This window comes from Nomascus leucogenys, chromosome 3 (genome assembly GCF_006542625.1).
Source record: "Nomascus leucogenys isolate Asia chromosome 3, Asia_NLE_v1, whole genome shotgun sequence".
NCBI classification, from domain to species: Eukaryota; Metazoa; Chordata; class Mammalia; order Primates; family Hylobatidae; genus Nomascus; species Nomascus leucogenys.
In genome coordinates, this window is record NC_044383.1 from 138,589,988 (window position 1) to 138,616,445 (window position 26,458).

The 26,458-nt window shown below is 40.1% G+C and overlaps 1 protein-coding gene across 3 annotated transcripts in view; it reads right to left on the reverse strand.

The window, feature by feature from the left end:
• The window catches only part of SYNE1 (spectrin repeat containing nuclear envelope protein 1), a 526,037-nt gene extending 503,948 nt beyond the window's left edge, over positions 1 to 22,089 (reverse strand). For 2 of the 3 annotated variants that reach the window (XM_030809854.1, XM_030809853.1), the window contains exons 1-2: positions 21,669 to 22,089; positions 13,633 to 13,922 (exon numbers count right to left, since the gene is read on the reverse strand). In XM_030809854.1, coding sequence (XP_030665714.1) covers positions 13,633 to 13,699 — 67 coding nt within the window. In that variant the 5' untranslated portion in view covers positions 13,700 to 13,922; positions 21,669 to 22,089. The remainder of the gene's footprint in view (positions 1 to 13,632; positions 13,923 to 21,668) is intronic. The other variant, XM_030809855.1, reaches the window with a different exon arrangement.
• Between the last annotated feature and the right edge of the window lie 4,369 nt (positions 22,090 to 26,458).

A 26,458-nucleotide genomic window follows, 5' to 3' on the forward strand; every position in this document is an offset into this window, starting at 1 on the left:
CCATTTGACCCAGCAATCCCATTACTGAGTATATACCCAAAGGATTATAAATCATGCTACTATAAGGACACATGTGCACGTATGTTTATTGCGGCACTATTCACAGTAGCAAAGACTTGGAACAAACCCAGATGTCCATCAATGATAAACTGAATTAAGAAAATGTGGCACATATACACCATGGAATACTATGCAGTCATAAAAAAAGATGAGTTCATGTCCTTTGCAGGGGCATGGATGAAGCTGGAAACCATCATTCTCAGCAAACTATCACAAAGACAGAAAACCAAATACCACATGTTTCTCACTCATACGTGGGAATTGAACAATGAGAACACTTGGAGACGGGGGGCAGGGGGGAACATCACATACTGGGGCCTGTCGGGGGGGCTGGGGGAGGGATAGCATTAGGAGAAATACCTAATGTAAATGACAAGTTGATGGGTGCAGCAAACCAACATGGCACATGTATACCCACATATCAAACCTGCATGCTGTGCACACGTACCCTTTATTAAAGTGTAATAAAAAAGAAAGATTTTTTCCATCAAAAATTATGAAATTTTATAACTCTTTCAAGATCACAACATTTCAACCATTAACTGTCACTTAGGAAACTATTTTAAAATGCATATCTATTCCTGCTAGTGAAGTTTGCTTTTTAAAAAATGTAGATCATTGTATAGGTAATGTTAAATTGCCAAAGTAGGATGTTTAATATTATCAGCCATCTTCCAAATATTTATAAATATTTAATGGAGTTTTATACAACTATTGTTATCATCATATTAAATGCATAAAGATGACCCAAGACTCAATGTTGTCTTGAAACTATTTTTTTAAAAGCACAAAGTAACATGGGAAGAAAATATACAAAACTTCCAAATATATGAGAAATAACATTCCTTCTTTCATTATTATTATGGTGGTAAGAGTTATTATTTTGAAAAGGGGCCATTTTATCACACAGTTGAGACATATTTCATAAGAAACAAAAACATAAAATCAAAAGTTGTTAGAGTATTATCTGTACACACGCATTTCCAGTCTGATTAAAACACCTTTTATATTAATTTATTAAATTCATTAATTATGCATAGGTGTTTACCTACAATAATTATATACTCAAAGAAGTGTCACACCATTAGAACACAAAATGATCTCAGAATATCTGACCCTTACTCAAGAGTTTGGCAATTCTTTCTCAACAAAGTGTTTTCACACCTTTTGACTTTTACAGACACAAGAGCAAAGCACTCTTTAGGAATTTTTTACGTCTTCACTGAATAAGACAAAGTCCAGAGACAGAAATTTTCACCAGTGTTTTTATATGCCATGTATCACATTTCCTACTAATTGTTGGAACAGAGAAATTAGACATATAATTAGCATGAACAGATCCAGAAATAAGCAAAGTAATTACTAGTTTCTCATCGCGATTATTCAGTATGACCTAAATGTTTTTCGTGGGAAGCTTGATATTGAAATAATTAATATTCAGAATGATCTTTCCTTGTAAAGAAATGTATAGGCAAGCTTCACTTCATTAAATAACCATGAAATCATCTTTATAATAAGTTATATTGAACCCAGAAAGATAAAGTTGTAAGTGATGGGTGGGCTCCCAGGTCCTTTGTATAAGTAAGCTGTAGAGAGGCTGCCTGACAGTGCTCAGGAGCTAGTGTTGGGCCGGGCACAGTCACTCACGCCTGTAATCCCAACACTTTGGGAGGTCAGGTGGGAGCATCGCTTGATGTCAGGAGTTCAAGACCACCCTACACAACATAGTAAGACCTCGTCTCTACAAAAAAATTTTTAAAAATTAGCCAGGCATGGTGGCACATGCCTCTCATCCCAGCTACTTAGGAGGCTGAGGTGAGAGGATTGCTTGAGCCCAGGAGGTTGAGGCTGCAGTGAGCTGTGATCACACCACTGCACTCCAGCCTGGATGACAGAGTGAGACTCTGTCTCAAAACAAAACAAAACAACAACAACAACAAAGCTAGTGTTGATTCTGGTCAAGGGAGCATTGAGATGAGGATGTGAGAGTCTCCCTTTTATAAGATTGATTCCAGACACAATCTGAAACAGCTAATGGCTCTCTTTGATGTTTTACTTCCATTCTTCTTCATACTTTTCCACCTCTTAATTCCTCTTCTGCAATGACCCTGAAGTCTTCAGGGTCCCAAGCCTTCCAAATGCTGACCTCCTCCCAGGACTAGCTTCATGGTGTGTGACCTGAGTGGTTGCACAGGGTCCTGCACTCTAATGGGCCCTGCACACAGTTTTATGCCCTGTTGTGTATTAATTACTCTTAATAACTGTTTATTTTATGCTGGGTCCTGAAAATAAGGTAGCCAGCCTTGCCACCTATCCATAATGATCATGTGGTCATTAACAGCTATGCAAAAGAACAATCTTGAAAGAACATGCATGAATATATGAATACTGAGTTACCCCTCAATTCTCTCAGAGAATGAAGTCCCTCAAATATCTACTTAGGAACTTGGTTTGCAACTTAACCACTCTGGAACTCTGTTATTTCATCTGCAAAATAAGAACAGCAAATTATGAACTATAAGTTCCTTCCCATGTAAACAACCACATCAGCCTATAGGGACTTGTGCTTTTTAAAGGGAAGGTGTTTTTGCAGAGTAAAAGATGACATGAAAATAATTTAGACCATCCAGTAGTGTGCTACCCTGGTTAATTTCTTTAATTATATGTGCTTGTTTTTGTGGAAGTTTTATTTTTTCAACTATTCATTAAATAAATACTTACCCATAGTATCTACCACTCAGTTTTTTAAATTTCTCCAATTATTATGTCACTCTCATAGACCACAGCTCCATGAGGAAACAAAGTCTGTAAGTTACGTTTACATTTGTTTTCAGAAGACTTGAGCACAGTAGATGCCCAACAAATATTTGTGAAATGCATGAATGTATGATTGAATAAACCAAGTACCTACTAAATGTCAGCTGAAAAAAATATGAGTACCTACTTGTGCTTAGTACTAGATATCCAAAGTTGAATAAGACAAGATGCCTACTTTCAAGGTTCTAATACACTAATGGGGCACAGAGCTACTTACATAAACCCTTACAGACTAATGCAATCAACACCTTAATAGAAACATGTTCAAAGTAGAGTACAAACGAGGAATCCTCTCACTCTGGCTGGTGTTATTAGGAAAGGCTTCACAGAGGAGGCATGATTTGAGCTGAGTCTTGAAGCTTGAGAAAGGCAAAAAGTAAAAAGAACATGTAAGGCAGGGAGATGAGCTTGAGATTGGCTTGAAGGAATCTAGAAATTGTTCGGGGGATTGCAACACCATAGTTTATAGAGGCTGAGTAGAAATGAAGAAAGGAAGGTTAATCGAAGTCAGGCAATGAACACCCTTCCAACCATAATGAGTTTATCTGGAAGGTTGTAGTGAGTCCTTGCAAGCTTCTAAACAGGGAAGAAGAAAATGGATGTAACTGGAGTTGTGTTTTGAAAGATCTGTCTTATTACACTATTGGGATGTGGTCTAGTTGAATTCCTAGGTTTCTGGATGTATCGTAAGAATTCCACTTTTTTCTGTTGAATAGTAAAGCAAGGAATGCTCACATCAGCCAAAATTGGATAAAATGAAAATAATCTGTGAGAAGCCCCAGAAAAGTAAAGGAGCTGAAAGGGCAGGCCATGAATACGGAATCAGTGTAATTCTTGGCAAGATGAACACAGTGGCTCGTAACTTATAACAACAGCAACATATAACAAATACAACATCAACAAATAACAACAATGACAACAACAAAGAACACCGAGATAGGTCCTGAGAATCTCAAAATTCTTCCCAAGTCAGTAAACAAGTCAACAGTAGAATAAGGAATAGGCAGATGAAAGGAACTCAAAGTGCCAGTGACACATGTGAGGAGAAAGGAAGCAAATGAATGCAAGGCAATTGCATAATTCTAGGTAAACAACTTTTTTAATGTGGGTGGAGACCACTGTTTACTAAATATGAAAGATTAATATCAGCAGAGGAAGGAATTGTTTGTTTTTAATCCAAAAGGTCATTGTGAACAATAAAAAACAAAAAAGAACATAAGTTACCACAGAAACCATTTGTTGAATACTTAACAAACTTCATGACATCAACATAATTCAAAATTGTACATGGATAATTTGAAACTGAATCTGTCTGGGGCAGTCACCAACTTCTTTGAGATGTTTCCATGTATTTATTTGAGAAGAAACAAATATAAAATTATCATTGTCTATCCTCAGCATTATGGGAAGGCTGCATATATTCTTATACAGTAAATTCTCAACTATTTAAAATAAATTACTACTTATGATTAACTGAATACATATGATTAACACTGAATATTTATGATTAACAATTGCTTAATTAAACTACAGACTGTCATACAAAGATCAGAAACTAGACATTTAGGTGTGAGAATCAAACACACACACACACACACACACACACACACACACAAAGTGTAATATCCTCATTAGCCCCAATCTGAAAGAATATAAAAGAGAATAATAATAATCTGGGATGTGAATTGTTTTTCTAAGCTTCTTAAGATATATGAGGGATTTGTCATATGAAACTGAAAGTCTGGTTCCCCCCTTTATAAGTACATATTACCTTAAATTATACATTCATGGAACTCTAAACTTCATGGGCACTGGGATGGTCTTCACTCCTCTGACAGAGGCCAACCCAAGGCCTCAGGTCTGATCCAACACAGACAGGGTCACATAGCCACCAGCACAGTGGCTAATAGAGTTTTTCCAGATGCAGATGCAATTACCCCAATTCAATTGCCTTACTTTTGGGGAGGGTTCCATCCAGGTTTTGATGGAGAGGAAATCCCAGAGTTTACAATGTTGCAGACAATCCCGTCACCTGTAGTGCCATACTTTCTCTTTTCTTTTCATGAATCTGAGCCCTGGCAGAGCTAATTAAACAATGACCAAAGCAAGGAAAATAGACATTTCTGACTCCATAAAATTCTTCCCCAAAACACAAGCAGGAATAATACAAGTTTAGTTACATAGCAAAGATCTAGAGAAATAATGTCAAGGGGTGCAAGTGGAGACGTCTAAGGGGAGGGGTGCCCAAGGAAAGAAGGCACTGAGAGGCGGGGCAGTCACAAGTGTCCAAGATGGTACCAACAGGAGAATTTCACAAGGGTCATCGTCAGCTCACAGCACGGTCCCCAACTCCACAAGAGTGGGAGGCCAATTGAGGGAGGGCCTGAAAGAAGAGACGTCTTACTCTTAGGACTTATTTCTAAATGGGCTTTACATAAGGTATAGAATCATATTTAATGAGTTCTTAAAGAATTGCTCTTAACCAGTGAATTTCTGAGCATCTTGAACCTCCTTATGGGCAATGCACAAAGCCATTTTTTTATTTTTCCAGAAATGGTTTTAAGTGATGGGCAGGTACACGCGCACCTGCGCAGACCTGATATTTATATATAAAATACACATAATCTTTTTATATATTATGAACATGTAGAAACATGTACATGTAAAGAAAATTAACAACATTAACACAGTCGATCACTCCCTCCTTGAACTCATTCTTTCTTTGGCTTTCAGACCTTCCTTTTGTCTTTTTTCTTCCTACCACACAGGCTGCAGCTTCTTAGTCTCATATGTGGGACTCTCTTCATTCCCCACTTCTCTCAATGTTGACTGCCCCATTTCATAAACCTCTTTTCTTCTTATCTGTCCTGGCTCCCTGGGTAGTGCCAACCAATCTCACAGCTTTAAACACTATCTCTGTGCTGACAACGTCCAAATGTTTTCTCCTGCTGTGTCTCCTCCATTGATCTCTACAGTTACATACATATACTCAACTCCTTTCCTGGAAGTCTACCAGGCATCTAAAATGTAACATGTCCAAAATAAGCTCTCAGTTTTCCTCCTCAATGCTGTTCCTCATAATGGTTTTTCTTTATTTCAAAACTAAAAATGAGAGGACCAACTTTAATTTTTTTCTCTTACACACCAAACCTAATTCATCAACACATTGTTTTAGTCTTACCTTCAAAATATATCTAGAATGATACCACCTCTCTCCTCATCCACCATTCAACCCATCATCTGTCTCTTGACTTGTCAAAAATAACCTCTATTCTGGCCTCCCAGCTTCCCCCATTGAAAATCAATATAATATTAACTACTTATATGCACTTAACAAATACTTATGAAGTGTCCATATTATGAAATGCACTATGCTAGACAATGTGTAGGGCACTGATGTGAGTTTGACCCAACTCCTGTCCTCAAGGTTTTTATATTCTGGGTGAATAGGTTAGACACGTACATGCAACCCAATACAAAGCAACACAAGATAATTGTCATATTGTGCTACAAAGAGCTAGAGGGGTTTAGAGGAGGGAGAGGAAATTTCTGATTGTATTGGCAATAAAGCCTTTGCTGAGGAGGTTGCATTGAAGTTAGGCCTTGAAGATAAGTCAGGTGTTAGGAACAGTGACTTGAGCTCATTCCAGAAGGTGACCCAGAAGGAGATGAAAGAGTCAGGACATCTGAGCATGGAAAGTAGTGACATTTGGCTGACACAGGTGGATATATAGGGGAGCTAGAGGAAAAAGAGCTGTTACAGTTAAAATGGACTTAGAATATGGAATCCCAGCCAAAGAAGTTGGGACTTTAATAGGGAGATCAAAGAAGTAATTTTGTTATGTGTGTTTAATGTTACATCATAAGAGTAACAAAATTAAGGTAATATGTTTAAAAAAATTCATGTGGAGGTAATATGATATACAGGGATCCTTTATGTTTTATTTGTAGACCTTAGACACTCTTACTTTCAGAGGCCTGCCACACACTATATCAAAGGTGCAATAAAGTGTACTTACATGCCATATAAAATATATTGACACGTATATAATTTGTGAATTGATTTGATTTACATTTGACTGTTTGCCATAATTTAGTATTTGTAAACCTTTGCTTTTTTTTTTTTTTGATTTAACAGTTTTCTTTTTCTATTCAAGAGCCAATATTTTATAGGTCACTGAAGACCTTGAAGGCCTGAAGCACTTTCTCCATGAAGCAAAATGGATGAAATAGGTTTGCAGACAGAGAGGCTTAGAGGACTAAGCACTACACAAATGTAAATAAACTTTCATAAATTCATTAATAAAAGTAATGTGAACAAGTAATATACCATTTAAAAGGAAAATGTGCTTAAAACATTGTATCTACAAAAACAACAAACACATCACTCATTCAGGCAAGATGTGTATCTTTAAACTGATTTTATAGTAAAAAACCACTCTTGATTAAAACCAAAATTCAGATATACGTTCTTCAAAAAGAAGGCAGGTAAAGTAGGACCCAATGTAATTGGTTTAATTGGTTAATTGCCTTGATCAATTTTATCTTCAATTCATTAAGTTAGGCATAATGATTTATTCATTTATTTATCAAAAATGTATTTAACTATGATGTTCCAAAATATAAAGAAATGATCACTGTTTTGTATCATACTTAAATTTGAGATAATTTTACACAACATTTATGTGGGAAAAGAGAGATTAAACCCAAAGGGATTTCAGCCTAAATATAATCAATGAGTTTTTGACACTGTTTTGCGTTTTAACAAGAAGAGTCATTAAGTTAGAGTAATAAAGTATAAAGTTTTTTAACTTTTAAGTTTAGGGGTACATGTGCAGGTATGTTACACAGGTAAATTTGTGTCATGGAGGTTTGTCGCACAGATTATTTCATCATCCAGATATCAAGCATGGTACTTATTAGTTATTTTTCTGATCCTCTCCCTCCTCCTAGCCTCCACCCTCCAATGGGCCACAGTGTCTGTTGTTCCCCTCTATGTGTCCATGTGTTCTCATCATGTAGCTCCCACTTATAAGTGAGAACATACAGTATTTGGTTTTCTGTTCCTGTATCAGTTTGCTAAGGATAATGACCTCTAGCTCCATCCATGTCCCTGCAAAAAACATGATCTTTTTCTTTTTACGGCTGCATAATATTCCATGGCATATATGTACCACATTTTTTTTGTGCAGTCTACCATTGATGGGCATTTAGATTGATGCAGTGTCTTTACTATTGTGAGTAGTGCTGCAATGAACATATGAGTGCATGTTTCTTTATAATAGAATGATTTATATTCCTTTGGGTATATACCTAGTAATGGGATTGCTGGGTTGAATGGTATTTTTGTCTTTAGGTCTTTGGGGAATCACCGCACTGTCTTCCACAAAGGTTGAACTAATTTACACTCCCACCAACAGCATGTAAGCCTTCCTTTGTCTCCACAAGCTCGCCAGTATCAGTTACTTTTTTTACTTTCTAGTAAGAGCCGTTCTGACTGTTGTGAGATGGTTTTGGCTTTGATTGGCATGTCACTAATCATCAGTGATGTTGAGCTTTTTTTCATATGAAAGCCAAGGCGTCCTAAGCAAAAAGAACAAAGCTGGAGGCATCACGCTACCTGACTTCAAACTATACTACAGGGCTACAGTAACCAAAACAGCATAGTACTGGTACAAAAACAGACACATAAATCAATGGAACAGAACAGAGAACCCAGAAATAAGACCACATAGCAACAAACATCTGATCTTTGACAAACCTGACAAAAACAAGCAATGGAGAAAGACTTCACTATTCAATAAATGGTGCTGGAATAACTGTCTAGCCACATGCAGAAGACTGAAACCGGACCTCTTCCTTACACCATATACAAAAATTAACTCAAGATGTGTTAAAGACTGAAATGTAAAACACAAAACTATAAAAACCCCAAAAGACAACCTGGGCAATACCATTCAGGACACAGGCACAGAAAAAGATTACATGATGAAGACACCAAAAGCAACTACGACAAAAGCAAAAATTGACAAATGGGATATAATTAAACTAAAGAGCTTCTACACAGCAAAAGAAACTCATCACAGTGAACAGACAACCTACAGAATGGGAGAAAATTTTTGCAAACTATGCAATGACAAAGGTCTAATATCCAGCATCTATAAGGAACTTAAATTTACAAGAAAAAGTCACAACGCCATTAAAAAGTGGGCAAAAACCATGAACAGACACTTTGCAAAAGAAGAAGATATACATGCGGCCAACAATCATTAGTATAAAAATTAATCAAGGCATAATAAAAACATTTCAATCTTCACAGGATGCCAAGCTTTTTCTTTCCCAAGCTATGATCATAGCCAATGATGCTAAATTAAAAGAAAGTTACATTTTCATCAATTATTTATTATTATTTCATTTGACTTTTCAGTATACTTCTGTTAGTCTGAAGTTTTCTTTTGTGTAATGAACTTATAGGAAATCTTATACTTAAAACAAAAAAGGTTTAAGGTTTTTATTACCCAAAAAAATTTCAAGAGGAGATTGTGATTACTTTATACTGAACAATTAGCAAATTTCATAGCTATATCTCCAAGGGTAAATGCTTATCCTTTTTTGTTTGTTTGTTTCTCTTTGAATCTATTCACAAGGTTTAAAAATCAAAATTTGTCCTTGCAGTGAATAATCCTACTCTCCTATTAATTTTTTTGTATATACAACACCTAAGCATGCACATTTTAATGTTTTCTGGCATTTACCACTTGTTCTATAAGATTGCATTGATGTCACCCCATCCTACAATAACCAACACCGATATGTTCATTTTAGAAACATAAAGTTCAATATAGTATGTTCATATTTAAAATGTAGTTAATAAAAGTCAGTCAACAAGTTCTTTTTAAGTAACTATGAAAAATTACAAAAAAGCCTTAAAATGTTGTCACTATCTAAAAGTTTATAATCTGAAGAGTTCAGCCATTTATTTTCTTAGTTGTGACTAAACTAAGTGACTCCATAAGCCACCTGTTGAATGGATCCCCTTTAGTTAGTCTTGAATAGCAGAAAATGTATGTACTAATTATGTGCACTTAAAGTTTTAATACTCCTTTATTATACTATTGTCCTGTATTTGCTTTTAAGGTTATATTTAAATTGATTAAAGTTTCAGAAACATTCATTATTCTTAAAAGCAAACGAAACTCTGCATTGCAGTCTGACTGCTCATCCATAATTCAGTATCCCAGCCTAAAACATTATGCTCAAACAAGCACAAATATTGGCAAAGGTGAAATATTGAACGGCTACTGTTGCAGCTAAATTATATAGCAATCTCTGTGTGTACTTTAATTTCCTAGCCCTCGAAATAAAAAAAGCAGGAAAAATAGTCAGCAATTATGGGTGTAAGCTAAATAAGCAAGGGAGTAATGCCAAGTTGCCATTATTCAAAGCTGCATGCTCTTTATTAGTTATGCACAGGTCTGAAATGACAATGAAACCCAAAAATGGGGAAAAAAACCCCAAACACATTAATTACTCATTATACATATCTAGACAAAGAAAAAGGATTCTAGGAGAATGTTCTTATGAATTTGAACTTTGAAAATTAGCAACTCTGGTTCTGTTTACGTTAATGGAAATTTACTTTTCCTCAAATTTGTCTTAATTATCTGGGCAATAACACCAGCCCTCCATTTATTAGGATCTTGGGCACCTGTTTGGAGGTTCCAGCAGGTAAGCAGGGTAACTAAATACTCTTGACAGAGGACAGATCTCTTTCTGTGGAGATTGGGCCCTCTTTGGACTTAAAGCATTAGTAAATATGCACAGTGACAACTGAGAGCAAGAGACCTGGACGTCACCAACTGAATCAGCAGAATTAATCCAGCTGATCAATTTGTTAAGACACACTTGCCATATCACTTTCACTTCCTGACATTTCACCCAGTTTCCTTTGATGCAGGCTAGATGTTTTACATTTTGTAGCAGTACAGACTTTACATTTTGTAGCCAATATAACCTATAGACATGAAGTAATTGATACCAAAGGCTAGTGATAAGTATCTAGTGCTCAGGAGTTTTGTCTTCTGAATTTTAAGGCTTACTCTTCTAACTTTGTCAGGTACCCTTATGCCACCTTATAACTCTCTCTTTTATAGAAAGAAAAGCTAATTAATGCAATAAGTATAGTTACTTTATTACGTAATAAAATTACTAGTTTTATACAGCACAGAGTGCATGAAACTATTAACATTACTCCAAAAATCTGGATAGTTAGAAAAATTTGCAGGAAAAAATTGTAAAAAGTTATCAGTCCTTGCCTTCTCATCCAGTTTTCTTCCATGACTATTTGAATGGCTCACCATATCACAGCATTTATAATTTTTAAAGCTCCTTTAGTAAATTATCTAATTGAGCTTCACAACATTTCTGAGAGGGGCTAAGCAGATGGGGGCAATCCACATTTTGCAAATGTGGCACCTAGACACGTAGATGTTAAATAGGGCATCCACCATCACAGGCCTAGTGTGTGATAGGGTGGGAGGCTCCAGCTCTTTCCTCCATGCCACAGATTTCTCAAGCAAAACTAAATCTACTATAAAACATAATAAAATACAACATTAAATCATCCATACTCTTCACTTTCCTCTCACCCCAACCCAATTATCTTAATAAAAGGACTTCCACTCAAACTAATATCAGAATAAAGAGTAGAGTGTTTGTAGGAACACAGTCTGATTCTGATTGAGTTTATTCAAATTTGCTGTTTGCAACTTTCACTTATGGTCAACACATATGTCATCCAAAGAATATTCACATCTAATATACTCAAAGGAAAATCTGCTTTATTACCTTATTATCTTCCCCACACTTTTGTAAGGGACTCACAGGCTTCCTTTCCATCATTTCATAGATGATGTCATTGAGGCACAAAATGGTTCAGTAATTTACCCTCAGACAAACAGCCAAGACAAACATAGACAGTGGAATGGAACTCAAATTCAGCATTGCGTCTACCCAGGTGAAGATGTACAACTTAAATCTGAGATCCTTGGTGCTGGGCAGACCCAAGCAGAGAAATTTTCAGCCCATGGAAAAGGTCTAGACTCATCTGTATATTCAGCAAGGATCTTTTATCTAAGGCTCTTTCTGGCATGACATGTGGGATTGGTCAACAAGAAATAGGAAACGTACCACTCACACTGAAGCATCACAAACCAGTACAGGCAGATAAACATGAGTTGGGGGGGGGGTCACTTGAACACAGAAGCTCTCAATCAAGTTGGTGATCTCTGGACAGACATGGAGAAAATCCTAGTTCCACCAATATCCTGATTTTCTATAGCTGTGAGTACATTCTGGGTCATGAATATCCAGATTTAAGAGCTTGGTATGTATTTGAAGGTCAAGAATGCTTAACTGGAAATTACTGCTATGCACAGCAAATACATTGTAAGCAATGAAAGTGGGTCTGTGACAAATTAATATCACTGATACTGTGCGAAACCAAATGATCATTTGTTGGAGATACTAGAAAACCTAAAAGTCAAGCTATAACATTATTTTTAAGCTCTCTTAGCAAAGACTAGCACAAAACTCTTCGGAATTGGGGTATTTTTATACCTTAAAACCATGCATTTGAAGGCTGGGCTTATGACATTGAATATATCATTAGGATTCGGACAATGAAGCAATGAATGTATCATTGGGATTATGACAAAGAAGCAATATTTTTAGATAACTACAGGTGATAATTATATTTGTTTCAAGGAATATTGAAACATAAATGTAAAGAAAATTGACAACTAGAATCTGTTCACCTATGGGTTTCTTAGTATTTCCCTGTTAGTTCTCTTCTAGAAAGCAGAGAAGAGCAGTCGGGCACAGTGGCTCATGCCCATAATCCCAGGATTTTGGGAGGCCGAGGCAGGCAGATCACCTGAGGTCAGGAGTTTGAGGCCATCCTGGCCAACGTGGTGAAACCCCATCTCTACTAAAAAAACAAAAATTAGCCAGGCATGGTGGCGCATGCCTGTAGTCCCAGCAACTCGTGAGGCTGAGGCAGGAGAATCGCTTGAACAGGGAGGTGGAGGTTGGAGTGAGCCAAGATAGTGCCACTGCACTCCAGCCTGGAAGACAGAGCAAGATTCCATCTTAAAAAAATCGAAAGCAGAGAAGAGAACCACTGTTGTTTGTTGTTGGAGAAGAGCATCACTGAGGGATGCAGGACTAGTCTGTACCCTGCCACGAACCATTCATCTCACCACATCGTTTCATCTCTTTTGGCCTCTTTTGCCTGATTTTTCTTAAAAAAATTCTAAATATCTAAGGGTCTTCTAGTTGGGAAATGCCATTGGTTCATCTATTTGACAATAGCATATAGTTATATGTCCACAACTTGTCCATAATCTATCAAAACAACTGAGCATCTATTGTCACTGGTATTATTGAACGACAGCAGCAGCACATTTGGCAATAACTCTTAATCCCCAACTGGACAATGAATAACCATGTAAGACATGCTAATGTAGACACAAAATTACAAAAAAAAAAAAGCTGTATTTTTATCTTTTCCTTCTGTGTAATGAAGACAGCATCTGAAGACAGCATGGCCCTGTTTGAAAACACTAGAATAAAAGATGCCATCCCATTCTTGGCTATAGTTCCATGAAATTGAGTTAAAACCCCAAACAAATTTAACTGATTGTGGGTTAAGATGGTATTTGAATTTTTTTAAACTCTGAAATTTCTTCCTCTTACCTTGTAGCCTCTGCATCACATTGGCGATATCCCGAGGACACCGGGAGGCCCCTCTGGAGGTTGCCATGGTCCCTCCGGAAGCACGAAGCCAACACCAAGAGACTCTTCACTGGAGGCAGCACAGGGCTACACTACTCTAGAAAACATGCTTGGACTTTTCTAGATCTATTCTGTCATAAATGAATTCCAGGCCTTTGCAGCACTCAGCAAGGAGGCAGCTCTCCCAAAGACTGAACTGCTTCTTTTTCTTCTTCCGTTTTAAGACTGTCCTCTTGCGTGAACTCAAGAACCTGAAAAACAAAAAAGAAAAGGTACAACATAAAAAAAAAAAAAATCTACGAAGGTCACCACAGTGCTAAAAGGAAAAATATTTCTATTTAATTTGAATGCCTAGTCCATTATCAAGTGAAACAACTTACTGAAAAGCACTTATAAACTACAAAGTACTATGCAAATGTTAGGAATTCCCATGATATTTAATAAAATAAATATATAAATGAGACATATAAAATAGAATTGGGTTGCTAAAAGAAGAAATGTTCACTTTCATTCCATGTTTTCTTTTTAAACTGTAAACTTTTTCCATTGATCTATGCAAGTGGTTTCCCTTATTCTAAAAACACTCAATTCTAGTTTTCAATATGCACGGTTTCTCTTGTCTGCTAATTTAGCCTGCTTTGCACACGTTTTGCTCTGTTGTGTTGTACTCTTTCCAGGAATGGGACCAAATCCTTGTTTCTCATACCAATTTGATGAATTAAAGCAGTATAAATGTGAAAACCATTTCATTCTAAAAATTTGAGTTTTAAGTACTCCAATTTTAGAAGCCAAATGGGTATGATTCAGTTTTTTCCTCCCTATATATAAAGACTCAAAAGTTGTAAGGCTAGGGTGGGGTGGGCTAAGCAGAGTGGACATTTTCCTTCTAAATTCTCTGCATTGGTTAAGTTTTTGTTTTTGTTTTGGGACAGTCTCACTCTGTCATCCAGGCTGGGGTACAGTGGCATGATCTCAGCAACCTCCACTTCCCGGGTTCAAGCAATTCTCATGCTTCAGCCTCCTAAGTAGCTGGGATTACAGGCATATACCACCACACCTGGCTAATTTTTGTGTTTTTTAGTAGAGATGGGTTTTCGCCATGTTAGCCAGACTCATCTCAAACTCCTGACCTCAAGCGATCTGCCCGCCTTGGCCTCCCAAACTGTTGGGATTACAGGTGTGAGCCACTGCACCTGGCTGGTTAAGTTTCATTGATGGTGGCAGGGGGAGGGGAGGTGGTTGTGGGGCGGGGGGTGGTGGGCTTTGGGAAGAAGTAGGAGAGTAGTTGTTGAAATCTTGATATTGCAAAATGTACTTTAAATAAGAATTTCCTAACCCTAGGGTTAGCTGAAGAGAAGGTAGTGCCATATACGAAATAATTAGACAGAAAGAAGAGGGGGGTGAATAATGCACCAAGAGAAAGAAACAGCCTCCTAAGAGGCCCACAGGAGGGTGACACTTGATTACAGTTCCCATTGCATTTCTAGGTTATGATGATGAAGGTTAAAAAAAGAAATGGGGGAAGAGAGGAAGAAGGGGAGAATGGCAAAAGCAAAACTCCTAAAGAAAGCTCATACATGTGAGATGGTACACCTTCCTGAAGGAAAAAAGAAAATGAGAGGTGTCTGTGAGTGCTGTAAAAATTCTATTATAACTTGGATTATAGTCCATAAAAGAACATTGCTCATGAAGGATTGGTTAAGTAATAGAGTGCAATTATGAATTACAATTTATTTTAAAATGGCATTACTAATACTATTATATATTGGTATCTGGTCAGAATGTATGAATGCAAAGCTAGTAACATGATTTTTAGCCTATTATCCAAAAAAAAAAAAAAGGATGCAAACCTTTGCACACTGCTGCTGCCCCATGTGCAATGCATCAGAAGCATGTACTGGAGCAAGAAAGCATTACTAACTTAGCAAGACATGGGGCAGTGATGCAGTGAACAGCACAGTCATTGGTAGGAAGACAGAAGCAAACTTCTCTTGGCTACTTGAAAGGAGTGTTTACTAGAAGTAGGACCCAATACTTGGTGTCTTATAGGCTAGAGAGGTACTTCTCAGTGGGTGACTCTCTAAGGGATTCTTCATGGAGAAATAATTACTTGTGGCTGGGCTGTCACATACATACCTATAGCCCTGCTGGAATTGTGTGCCCATTAGCAGCCTGTATCTCCTGGGGAAAAAAATTCCACCTGCCCACATACAAAAGCTATCTTAATTTGGGAGAAGAATAGATAGTGAAAAGTGCCCAAAGGACCTTATAAATGGATCCCCTAAGCTATTAGGAAGTTAGGTTTTCAAATGCAAAAATATAACTTTCTGAAATCAATCAATCGACCAATCTACCTATTATCTATATCATTTATCTACATGTATATTAAAGACATTCACTTCATTTCAGATACCCCACTCCAAGCTGGGCTCAGCACTGGAGCCCACGGATGATTAACACACAGTCCCCGCCTTCAATCAAGAACTATGGAATTAAAAGGGATTTCAGTAAATCATTGCAACAGAAATCACTCTGCCTCTATCCTCTTCTAATTCACATTCACATCGCTTGGTAGATTAATCTGAAATACTGTGCACGCCCTCTCTCTCTCTCTCACATTACATTAAACTCAGAATTTCCCTGCATGTGCGCAGTATTCATCCAGTTTTACTTTCACAGCATAACTAACACATTCAGAGTGCCAGAGCTCAAATGCTGGGATTGCTAAGGTGGATACGACACAGAGACTATTTTTGAGGAGCTTAGGACACAGTGGGAGATAAAACACAGAAAAGATAATATAAAAATACCAGGGCTAAGTGCAAATACCAAGATGCGAGGATACAGAGGATGGTGGCTAAGCCAGTGTGGGTGTTCTGGAAAGGTGTCCTTCTTGGCAAGGAGCAGACACCCGAGCTGAGTCTTGGTAAGTGGGTTAGTCATTCAGGTGAAACATATGAAAGACACATCCTGGGCAGGGTGAAGAGCTTGAGCAAAGGCCTGGGCATGAGAAACAGCATGACTGGCACATGGAACTATCACCAGTCAGACACCGAGAAACTCTACAAGGTGACATTGTGGAAAAGAGGGCAGAAAGTGAGGTGGTGTCCGGATGGCGGAGGGCCCTGGATGCTATGCTCAGAAGTTTGGTTCTGGCTCTCTAGCAGGCAGCAGGAAGCCACTGAGAGATTTTAAGCTGGAAGTGAGAAGGTATAATTGGGATTATTTTAGCTATGGTTTTAAAGGGTGTATTTAAGAAGGACAAAACTGGAAGATCCAGAAAGATCAGTTAGGAAGGTATCTCAGGAATCCAGGTGGAAGATGACGACTGACGGAAATCAGACAGAGGGAGCAGAGTGAGCAGAGAATCAAATATAACACAGCTTTAGGGAGCAAAATTTGTAAGACTTGATGACTGGTCACCCAGGGGTGGGGGTGGGTATAGGTAGAAGGAGGTGGGGTTTCCAGAGTGTATATCTGAGGAATCTCAGATGACTCTCAGGATTTGGGGTGCCATTAATTGAGCTCAGCAGAAGAGGGACTCTGCAGGTTTTACATCCAAACACTCTCCCCTTCATATCTTTGGAACAACTCAGGAGCAATTTCTTCATTGCCCCTTCACATCACCCCTCTGAAGAACACTTTCAGCTGAACAAATCGAAATACCTAACCCAGGATCCACATACCACTTCAAGCTTTTCCCAAACACGCCAACCAACATTCACCATTATTTTCCACTGAGGCATCTAACACTAATGATCCATACTATCATAGGTACGATTCGGCTTCTCTCCTTCACTACTGCTAGTCTAACCTCACACTAAACAAACTGTGAACATTTCACTGGTATAGAGGCTATAACATTGCAAAATCTCATTCATTGACACCAAGTATATCCCTGACCACATCCCAGGCCTCTGATATATATTTTTTGTTTCATTGAACCAAGTTCATAACACTTTACATCTATGACAAAATCCCCAGAAAACCTCTTCCTCTTCAATGCAAAAAAAGTGGATGCAATATCCTTCCTTTTTCAGACATTAAACATTTTGCTTTCATCATTCACATGTACACATATTTCCTATATTGTGAAATCATGATTTTCTTGCTTTTTATTAACACTTTATCTTATTACATGATTTGATAAGAAATTTAAAATGTTAATAAAAAGAAGGTAATAAAAGGAGACTGGGAATTAGGAAATATCAGTTCTAGGCTAAACTTTATCCCAGCTAGTTGGGTGATTTTGAGCAGGTTCTGTGCATGAAGGTCCTCAACAACTACCTATTGGAGGAGAGTGTGGTACCAGGAAATGCACAGACTTTGGACTAAGAAAGACCTGGAGCTGAATCTTAATTCCATCTCTTAACTGCACATGCAGGCTTAAGAAAAGTGAGCTTTTCTGAGCCCTTCTTTCTTCATCTGTAAAATGAGGTATACTTATGTCAAATTAGGTTTAATTTTATCCTGCTTAAATTAATTTTTTTAAAAGATAAATATGTCATGTTTCCAAGATTGATTGGCATGTAGCAGAGTTTCAGCAAATACTAGTTTCCATTTTCCTTCCCCTAGTTCCAGTTTCTCCACCTGCAATATGAGAGATGGCCCTAAAATGCAGAGGTATTCCCAAGTGTGCTCTTCAGTTCCAAAACCAATGGCAGCACAAGGCACAGCTAAAACAACGACTGGTGCAAGGTCATGAGATCCTCCAACTGACTGTTTACCTAGCACTGTTCTGGCTATGGACATGACAGAACCAGAACACCAGAGGCAGATCCAGAACATCAATGAACTCACTATTCCCAAGATTATTAAAACAGTTTTTAATAGGTGCAGGATACTGCGGGAGCACGAAGGAGAGGGAATGAAGAGTGAAGCTAGGCATTGGGATGGAATTGGAGAATTTGGTGGACATTGATTGGCTGTATACCAATAAATAGTCCTTGCACCATCTCCAAATTTTTCCAGGGGAAGGAACTAAGATTATGATGCAGCTAAATACATCCAGAAAGGTAAGATTCCTATATTTATTATTTCACAATAAATATGTATTGAGTAGCTATTTGTAAGGGACCATGGTACTGAGTAAACAGCAGTCAACAAGAGAGACAAGCCCCTCTTACAGCTTATGTGCCAGTAGAGGAAGATGATATAAACAATGTTACAACAAAGGAGGGCAAGTATTGTAATGGAAAAGTCCAGGCTACTATGGAAGCAAACAAAACAGCCACCCAATCAATAACCATCTGCTGCATTTTTTTTTTGTTCAGGACACAGAGGGAATTTGGACTATCTGCTATTTGGGATGCTCCCAGTTGAAAGACATACTCTTCTTAACATCACTCCCTGTGAAAAAGCACAGTTGTGAAATAGCACAACTCAATTTTCTCCGTCTCTTGGCAGAATGGACATTGGCTCTTAAAGCAGTTTCTTGTTTGTGTGACTAAAAAGGAATACACTAAGAAAAGCACTGAAGAAATACTACTGAGCCACAAGAATATATATAAGCAATGCAACTCAATTTCTGGGTATTAGGAAACTACTGCAGAAAACTGCAAACCCTGCAACGACCAGAGACAACGTGGCTCATTTCTAACCAAAAAGAAAATGAACTGAGAACATAAATACATAAACAGATTCACAACAGCAGGAAGTACAGATATTACTTAATTAAACGTCTAAACATGTATAAGAATAGCACTAATATTGAAACCCACTATTGAACAAAATTTTTAGTCATGAATAAATTTCAGTTTCCCTTCTATTCAAGTCTTTTGCTGAAGAGAGTTCACATAGTGTTTAATTTTAAATTTAATTATTTTTTTCTCTATTCACCCATTAATAATGGTACTAATTAATGAACACTAAGATGGCTAAAAGGTAGAGAAGAACAGGGATATCTTTGAATTAATATAAGTGTATTACTAATATATGTGTGCAGGTTATCAGGGAACAATGCTGTTTCTTATTCACTAGTATGAATTATACAGAGTAACAATAAGAAATGATCTTTTCCCTAGAAGAACATGAACAAGTAAGCAAAAGACAAAGTGTATAGCAGATCAGCATGAAAGACATTCAGTGTCATAATTAAATTTTGTTTATTGTAAGCCTAAAGTATAACTTACGCCCAAAGACATCTGCAACCTTCTTTGTATCCCTTGCTAGAGTATATATTGCACACCTTGCCACACATTAGTTCTCCTTAGATTAGACCACAAGGAAGTACATATTTAAGAGGAGACGCACAGAGGACCCTGCAGAGGCGTTAGGGCTGTGCATGCCTGTCACATTCAGACCACAGGGTGTGGCTGCAGTAGCTAGAGCTGGAGTTGTGAAAATGCCACCAACCTTGCCCAGTTATGGGCTTCCTACATCCTGTGACAGTCACACCTCCTTTCATTTCCAAGATGCTGTGTGTGCAGCACAGTTATCAGAAAGTAGGCCCAGTGCAGCACCAAACAATTCTTGAACATTTTTAAATGGCAAACTAGCTTTTTCCAATCCCCACTCCCTAGCAGGAAGGACTCAAGTAAAAAAGAGTTCTTAAATGAGGTCAATGAGGACAGAAGAAAACCAGTTTGTGAAAATCATTAGTTCAGAAAGATGAAAGTGAGACTATACGAGCTAAGCAAATTATTTTCAAAGCCTAGCAAATATTATTATCTGGGTCAGTCTGAAGCTGTTTCTTAATCTTCAACATGAAACATATTAAGTTAGTATAGATCTCTCACATTTTGTTCTAAATCTGCCACAAAGTAATGAACAGAAAAGAAAAAATAGATACGCATTTTGTCACACTGTTCTGGTGATGTCAGGAACTTTTTATCCATACTACAAATCTTTTTTCACCATGGGGAATAAAAAGCCTCTCAAAGAACAATAGTCATGACTCGTGATTAAATTCGCATTTTATGAAGATGTAGGTCATATTAATGACCTTTGCCTCACTGAAAATTATTATACTTTCTCTTGCATAGGTCTGGCTTCTGTATACGAATGTTGTCTTTAGGAAAGTCATTCTCAGATCAAGACAAAAAATGGATGGGCATTAAAGAAGAGAAAAATAATTCATTTTTAACTTTCTTAACATTCACAGGAACATTTCAGATACAAGTTTTCCACCCCAAAACGAAAGGCTCAGGAATGAATATTCCAGGATGCTAAGGCTTCATTGCTGATATTTCCCTCTGGGCTGGACCTGACTCTATTTACGGAAGGGGGCAGAACTTCCAGCATCCAAAGTCTGGGATCCCAGTCAGCACACCCAGCCTCCTTTCCCAAGGGGCTTTCCTTCCTGTGCGGCTGATGGCTGCTTCGTTTTGCACGGATGCCTGCCCGTTGCGATGATGCACCTGGCCGCCTGTGCACCACCATTTCCCAGAACTCCTCCGCCAGCAATGCAAGATCTCTCTATGTGAAACGTATCTTTCTAAAGAGGAGACGAAAGTTATCTTGCCCTCTAGTGCAGGCTCTGCCGGGAAGCAACTGCACCATGACAGCGCCGCTGGAGTCTGACGCGCCCGGGCCTCCGCGCAGCCTTCAAGCCATTTCCCTCCCCCAGCCCTTCCTAAAATAGTCAGGGGGTGGAGGAAGGGAGGCTCCTAGAATCTGTTCAACGCCCTACCTCTACCATCTGATAGTAGCAACAGTACCGACCATCACAATAAGAGGCTGGCTGCCTTTTGCTTCTGCACCATTGGAGCCCAGGGGATGTGCCACAAGCGGAAATGACAACTCAGAGAGGGGGATATTAATAGGGACATCTACGTACGAGATGCAAAGAGGCTCCCCAACCTCCTAGTCTCCTTATCTATGAGTATCGCACACGTACACACATCACTGCCACCACCCCCTCCCATCAAGCACGCAGAGCCCCAGCGTGCAGGCACAAACTTGCTGACAATTTGTCTGCAATGTGTTCGTCTTGCACCTCTCTCTCCTCTCCCTGTCTCTGTCTCTCCCTGTCTCCCAGTCTCTGTCTTTCCTTTTACCTTTCACTCGGCCTCGTTCAGTTTCCCAGAAGCAAGGCGAAGCCAGCGAACGCCTCCTCCCGGCTTGCTGCGCCCCGGCTCGGCGGGACCGCGGGGATGCGCGGCTGTCCGCCCGCCCTGTCGCCGGGATCGGGCGCGGTCTTCAGGACTGCGGGAGCCCAGCCGCCCTGGTGACAGAGGACAACAATCTCAGCCCGCTGCGGCCGGCGGCCGCGGCCCGGCGCCCGCGCTCACCCTGGCTGGCTCGCCCACACTCACTCCCGCGCCGGGCTGCTCAGCCGCGCTCCCCGCCCTCCGCGACCGGTTCCTCCTCCCGGCTGCACGCTGAGGGGTGAGGCCTCCCCCCTCGCCCTCCCCACCGCAGCTACTGCTCCTGTCGGGAAGGAAGGTCGCCCAGGCCGGTTCAGCCTCTGGGCAGGGTCCCTGCACCGCCCTGGCCCGCCACACCCCCTCCCCGGCTCAGTGCCCCGCGCCCCGCGCCCGGCTCCGGGATGCGCCGGTGCCTGGAAGAGCTGGGGGCGGGGACCCGGAGGCTCGCAGGCTTCGCTACCTCCTGGAGATGCACGGCCTTGGGCGTTTCTCCGCAGCTGCAAAGCTCTGCTGTGACCTACCCGCTCGGCGTGCCTTTATACCGGGACCACCTCCCGGGGGTCGAGGTGGGAAGGAAATGACCCTGAGAGCTGGGACGCGCTGCCTCCGCTGCCTGGAGGAGCTGCGCTGTCCTGCCAGCTAACTTTTGCCCAGGGTTTCCACTGCCCGGGTGACCTTTCTGAGCGGAACCTATCCTGAAAGGCTGGGAGGTTCCCTGATGGTCCCAGGAAGGGCGTGATACAGAGAAAAGAGCAAAAAGCAAAATCCGCCGGCTCCATTTTCATCAACTTCCAAAAGATCCTAAACCGTTTTGGCTGCCAAGTCGGTAGCAAATAACTTAATTTGAGGGAGACTGGTCAGGCTTTATAGATTTTTTTTAAAATGTTATTTATAAAGTTTAGACTTCTTGAGAAAGCGCTTGGTATCTTTAATTCTTGACTGTTTATTAAGATGATTCTAAAAACCACTTTTAGGTTTTTCAGATGCACTGTATGCACCCTGTACATTGCAGAGCCATTTGCATCTTTGGCCACAAGTCCTTCTCGTGGTGTAAGAGATCTTGGTGTTGCCTGGTAGCATTCAGGAGAATTTATTTTGTTGTGGTTTTATGGTATCCAAGCGAAGTCAAACATATTCTCTCTTCACCAACAATGAAGTCCAGTCTAACAGGATGATTGCAGCTAAAATAATTGAAGCCATGTTGCAATAATCTTAAAAGTAATAATTCCCCCTTTGAATCTCCAATCTGAACAAAACAGTCTTTTATCCTCTAAATTTGCTAAATGGAAGGAGCAGTTTATAAAGTAGATGAAGTTTCTCTTTGCTGCCTGCCTTTCCCTTACCTGCTGCCAACATTCCCACTACCTAGCTTTCCATTTTCTTCAAATTCTCCTTCTTCTGGATCGCGTCAAAATAATAACATCTGAAACAAATCTGGTAAACCAATCTGATGTGTTCCTCTTCTTTGTGTTGACTTTTTTTTTTTTTTTAGAGAGAGACCAAATAATGAATCTCTAATTACAGAACTTGCTACATCCAGAAGTTGGGCCTGGAGGAGGGGTGTTTGGGATCACTCTCAATGCATGCCCTCCCTCTACCTGAGGGCAACAATCCCGGGGCACCCCCAGAGCCCCTTGTGGAGACAACCGCCAGAGCATAATTATTCCAGGTCAGCACTCTGTGGCCAGTGGCCACAAAATGAAGTCCAGACTTCCAGGCTTGCCACTCAGAAGAAACAGATCAGAATGGCTCAGCTCACCCTCTCAATCCCTACATTCATAGAACCAATCCACCATGCTGGCTTTTGAAGATGGGTAGAAAGTTATTGTGCCAATTTTGCTATTCTTTTTAAAGTTTGTTTGTTTGATATGGAGTTTCGCTCTTGTTCCCCAGGCTGGGGTGCAATGGTGCGATCTCGGCTCACTGCAACCTCCGCCTCCCGGGTTCAAGCAATTATCCTGCCTCAGCCTCCTGAGTAGCTGAGATTACAGGGATGTGTCACCACACCTGGTTAATTTTGTATTTTTAGTAGAGACAGGGTTCCTTCATGTTGGTCAGGCTGGTCTCGAACTTCCGACCTCAGGTGACCCATCTGGCTCGGCCTCCCAAAGTGCTGGGATTACAGGTGTGAGCCACTGCACCTGGCCACCAACTTGCTATTCTACACGTTAAGCAACTACTTTCTTGGGTTTACTTACTTGAGAAGTGAGCCACTTAAAACACAAGCCTGAAACATTGCTTCCACCAACTAAAACACCTCTACTAGGCCTAATCTCTGTTCTCACAGGCTGAGACAGACAGAAGCATAGAGCTGTCTTGCTGGCATTGATTCCCTATGCAGCTGAACTCTCGTTCTCAGCTAAACTTTATCCTCTGTAGAAGGACTAAGCACATTTTAGACTTTTGCAAAGGGCTTGTCAGTTTCACACACCCCAGGGAAGGGTGTTGTAGCTCCATTTATTCAACAGCTATTGCTTGAACGCTTACCACATAACAAATATTGTCCTAAGTGTTGGGGCTACCGTGGTAAGCAAACTCTGACTGGGTTCTTGCCTTCATAGAGCTTACAGTATGATGGGGGAGAGTCAGACATTCATCAGAGAACCACACAAATACTTATAAAACCCCATTCTCCAAGCAAAGGCAAATGTTGCTATGAGAGCTTTCAAGGACAGGAGTTGGCCAGGTATGGTGGCTCACACCTGTAATCCCAGCATTTTGGGAGGCCAAGGCAGGCAGATCACTTGAGGACAGGAGTTCAAGACCAGCCTGGCCAACATGGTGAAACCCCATCTCTACTAAAAATACAAAAATTGGCTAGGCACAGTGGATCATGCATGTAATCCCAGCACTTTGGGAGGCCAAGGCAGGCGGATCACAAGGTCAAGAGACCGAGACCAGCTTCACCAACATGGTGAAACCCCATCTCTACTAAAAATATAAAAAATTAGTTGGGTGTGGTGGCCCATGCCTGTAGTCCCAGCTACTCTGGAAGCTGAGGCAGGAGAAACACTTGAAGCCGGGAGGCGGAGCTTGCAGTAAGCCAAGATCGCGCCACTGCACTCCAGCCTGGCGACAGAGTGAGACTCTGTCAAAAAAAAAAAAAAAAAAAATTAGCCAGCATGGTTATAATCCGAGCTACTCAGGAGGCTGAGGCAGGAGAATTGCTTGAACCTGGAAAGCGAAGGTTGCAGTGAGCTGAGATCGTGCCACTGCACTCCAGCCTGGGCGACAGAGCAAGACTCAGGAAAAAAAGAAGAAAAAAGGAGGGGAATTAATTTATTTCAGGGATTAGAAAGGCTTTGCTAAGGGAGTGACATCTGAACAGTGAGGTGCAGGAACTAGGTGAACGTGGGCAGGTGGGAAATTGGGAGAGCACTCCAGACAGAGGGAACAGCATATGCAGAGGCTCTATGGAAGAAAAGCACATAGTGCATTGCAGGAACTGAGGAAGACTAATGAGGCTGCAGAAGAAAAAGCAAGGGAGAGGCCAGGAGGTTTAGGGAATGGTGGGCCTGGTGCAGCTGGAAGCAGAGCCAAGGGCAGATTATGCCAGTCTTTAAAACTGCCCCAAAGGGATGGTCCTTTACATGAAGCCATTAAAGTGTTCTCAATGCAACATGATTAGATTTATGTTTTAAAATTTTCTCTTTGGCTAAAATGTGAAAAACAGATTAGAAGTGGAGGCAGAATCAATAAACATGGACCAGTTAGGAAGGTGGTGCAGTAATCCTTTAGAAAAGACCATGGTATTTATTATTAGAGTGATGGTGGTGGGAAAATGTAGACAGATTTGAGAGATATTTAATAGATAAAACTTATAGGGCATAAGGCCATGTTGTGCTATAGACTGAATATGTATGTTCCCCCACCCCCAAATTCGTATGTTGAAACCTATCCCCAATGTCATGGTATTAGGAGGTGTGGCCTTTGGGGGTGATTAGGTCATAAGGGTAGAACCCTCATGCATAGAATTAGTGTCCTAATAAAAGGAACTTGGAGAGGTCCTTGCCCCTTCCACCATGTGAGAACATATCAAGAAGACAGCTATCTATCAACCAGGAAGTGGGCTCTCACCAGACACTGAATATGAAGGTGCCTTGATCCTGGACTTCCAGCCTCCAGAACTGTGAGTAGTAAGCGTCTGTTGTTTATAAGCCACCGGTACTATAGTATTATGTTACAGCAGCCCGAACAGACTAACACATGTGTCAAAAGGAAGTTGGAAGGATATAATGGTTCAAGTATTGGGTTTTAAAGCAAGAAAGGCCTGGGTTTGAGTCCCAGCTTTATCATTAACTGCCTATGTGATTTTTAGCTAGGAATTTAACCTCTCATTAATTTGTATTTACAACCCTGCAATTCAGGATTCTAATAGTATCTCATTCATAGAGCTGTTGTGGGGACCAAATGAGCTAATGCCTGAATAGCACTTAGTACTTCAGTGCCTGGCATGTGGTCAATAAATGAAAGATATAATTAGCATCATTATTATGGTTCTAGTTATTATTACTATTAGTCTAGATGTTTTTGAAGGCGGCAAACCATCACTCTCCATTTCACATTGCAATAGCCTAACAGAGCTAGGACACCAGTTCCTGAGAGCAACAAAATATAATCCCAGGGCCATCACAGGCTGAGAGACAGCTGCCAGGACAGCAACCTGACTTCCTCTTCCCCCAGGCCCAGGGCCTGTCCTC